General features: G+C 41.0%; 1 protein-coding gene across 1 annotated transcript in view; it reads right to left on the reverse strand.

Annotated features, from left to right (window-relative positions):
* Positions 1–3165, reverse strand: part of Rnf216 (ring finger protein 216) — a 102389-nt gene that overhangs the window by 86538 nt on the left and 12686 nt on the right. The window contains exon 6 of the mRNA XM_013023539.1: positions 1274–1388. Coding sequence (XP_012878993.1) covers positions 1274–1388 — 115 coding nt within the window. The remainder of the gene's footprint in view (positions 1–1273; positions 1389–3165) is intronic.

Here is a 3165-nt window from a genome sequence, read left to right on the forward strand (position 1 = left end):
CCTTGAGCTGAAGAGCTGAGGGACAGCACCCAAGCTCAGAGTTCAAGCCCCGCGACCAACCAAAAAAAAAAAAAAAGGGAAATCTTGAAAACAACTTCATTTGCAATAGCCTCAAAACAACAACAACAACAACCTAAAAACCACCTAGGAATTAACCTAACTAAAGACATAAAAGATCTTTATAGCACAAACTATAAGAATCTGAAGAAAGAAATCAAAGAGGAGACCAGGAAATTGAAAGAACTTCCATGTTCATGGATAGGTAGAATCAATATCGTGAAAATGGCCATACTGCCAAAAATGACATACAAATTCAATGTAATCCCCATCAAAATCCCAATGATACTCTTTACCAATATAGAGAAAACAGTCAAAAAATTCATATCGAACAACAAAAGACCTAGAATAGCCAAAGAAATTCTAGGCAAAAAAAAAAGCAATGTGGGTAGTTAAAAGTATGGCTCAAGTGGTAGAGGGAAAAAGCCAAATAAGAGCATGAGGCCCCGAGTTCAAGTCCAAGTACTGGCACACAGACAAGATACATACACAAAAAAATGAGTTGGGCAATCAATCAAATATCTATCAATTAATAAATAAGACAAATTCAGTCAGTTTACATAATAAAAAAGGTAATGTCAATAAAAAGAATAAAACAAACACATTCTGCATAGATAGACTTTGAAAACATTTTGCTAGGATACCAGTTACCTAAGACTACATTTACATCATGTAATTGTAACCCCTCAAACAGTATTTTCACAATTAAAAAAAAAAAGAGTACATTTACATTCCTTTTTTTTTTTTTGTCAGTTGTGGGGCCTGAACTCTGGGACTGGGCACTGTTCCTGAGCTCTTCAGCTCAAGTCTAGCACTCTACCACTTGAGCCACGGCATCACTTCCAGCTTTTTCTGTTTATGTGGTGCTGAGGAATTGAACCAAGGGCCTCATGCATGTGAGGCAAGCACTCTACCACTAAGCCACCTTCCCAGCCCTTTGACTCCATTTTTATGGAATGTATGATGTGCTGACAAAAAAACAATGCCTTGCAGGGGTGAGAGGCATGGATCAAGTAGTAGAATGTCTATGAAGCACAAATTCTAAGTTCAAACTCCAGTATTGCCCAAACAAACAAAAAACAAACTTAACCCTTGTCAGTCATGTCTGATACAGCATGGCCCTCTAATAAGAGCTGTAAACACCCTCAATGACCATGCGGAAGGGAAAGGCTCAGCCTAGAGCTTCAAGCACTGTCAGCCACACTCAGCTCATTACCTTGTTCAAATCTGAAATCTATGTAGGAATACTGATTCATTTCTTTCCTCTTTTTCCTTTTTCCACTAGTTTCTGGTGAAAGCTCCTGCCATTTTTTAATGGCGTCAGAAAAGGCCTAAAAATTGAGAAAGGAAAAGGTTAGTTACTGCTGCAAATAGAAAATAAGTATAAGTAAAACATATAGAGTTGGGGGTCATGGCTCAAGTGATAGAGTACCGGCCTACCAAGAAAAAGGCCCTGAATTATATCCCCAGTACCATGAGGGAGAAAAAAAAAAGTAACAAATAATCAGTTTTTAAATGTCATCTTCACTCAATATCAGCTCCCTTCCTTGCGTGTCTCTCTAGTAGTAGGCAGTGGAAAGACAGATAGCATTCTGCTATCTTCATTTCCTAGTACTTTCAGTAATAGCCCCAGAACCAAAATGATAACAGGTTAGAGGACAACAAAAGGGTTAGGTGCCGGTGGCTCATGCCTGTAATCCTAGCTACTCAGGATCCTGAGATCTGAGGATCGAGGTTCAAAGCCAGCCTGGGCAGGAAAGTCCATGAGACACTTACCTCCAATAAACCACTAGAAAACTGGAAGTGGCGCTGTGGCTTAAGTGGTAGAGCACTAGCCTTAAGCTGAAGAGCTGAGGAGCAGTGCCCAAGCCCAGAGTTCAAGCCCCATGACCGACAGATAACAAAAAAGGACAACAAAAGGAAATAAAAACTGCCTAAGTATCTTCAGATGGACATAGAGGTAAATTCTGTGCAGCTGTCTAGTTGGCTAGCAACACTGACATATTTTTGTTGTTACTGTTGGTTGTGGGGGACTCAGGGCCTGGGCACGGTCCCTGAGCTCTTTTGCTCAAGGTTAGTGCTCCACCACTTTGAGTCACAATACCACTTCTGATTTTCTAGTGGTTAATTAATTGGAGCTAAGGAGAGATTGAGGAAGAAAATAAAAAACTCTGAAGGAGGTGTGGCAGTTAGCAGAAAACTAGAAAGAAATAAACCCAGAAGGCAGCTAGGAGTTCTAAGCTAGTCTCTGGCTACTTCAATTGGGGAAGGGAGACTGAGAACTGTAATACAAAGTATAAACAGAAGGCCCTGATGTTGGACTGCCAACATGAGCTGTGGAAAAGCTCACATAATGCACATGCCTTAATCACAGTAGGAGGATTTGTGAGGCAGCAACTCTCTCAGTGTGGAAGACTGGCCATAGTGAGGAAAGATATTCTAGTGAGAGGGGATGGCTGGCTATCACCCTTTCAAAAGGAAGGTTTTTATTTCTTCTTTAATTATGAAGAGTAGCTTCATGGGGTACACAAGTTGACAACTGTTATCTTCCAGGTTTGTCCTTTCTATATATATATTCTTTGCATTAGAATTATATTGAGAAATTTGTTATGATGAAATTTAAAAGATTATTGATGACTAGTTTTTTTGTTTTTTGCCAGTCCTGGGGCTTGAACTCAGGGCCTCTGTCCCAGAGTTTGCTCAAGGCTAACTAACACTCTACCACTTGTAGAGTGTTAGAAGCACCACTTCTGCCTTTTTCTGTTTATGTGGTACTGAGGAATCAAACCCAGGGCTTCATGAATGCTAGGCAAGCATTCTACCACTAAGCCTAGTTCCCAGCCCAAGGCTAGGTATTTTTAAGAGAATCTGCTGAGCTTCAGTTTTCTTGTTGTGGAGAGGGAACAACCTTCACCTTTTTGTTTTTGTCAGTTGTGAGGCTTGTAATCTGGGTCTGGGTGATGTCCCTCAGCTCTTCAGCTCAAGGCAAGTGCTCTACCCTTGAGCCACAGCGCCACTTCTGGTTTTCTGGTGGTTTATTGGAGATAAGAGTCTCACGGACTTTCCTGCCCGGGCTGGCTTTGAACCGTGATCCTCAGATCTCAGCCT

This window comes from Dipodomys ordii, unplaced genomic scaffold (genome assembly GCF_000151885.1).
Source record: "Dipodomys ordii isolate 6190 unplaced genomic scaffold, Dord_2.0 Scaffold68, whole genome shotgun sequence".
Classification (NCBI taxonomy): Eukaryota; Metazoa; Chordata; class Mammalia; order Rodentia; family Heteromyidae; genus Dipodomys; species Dipodomys ordii.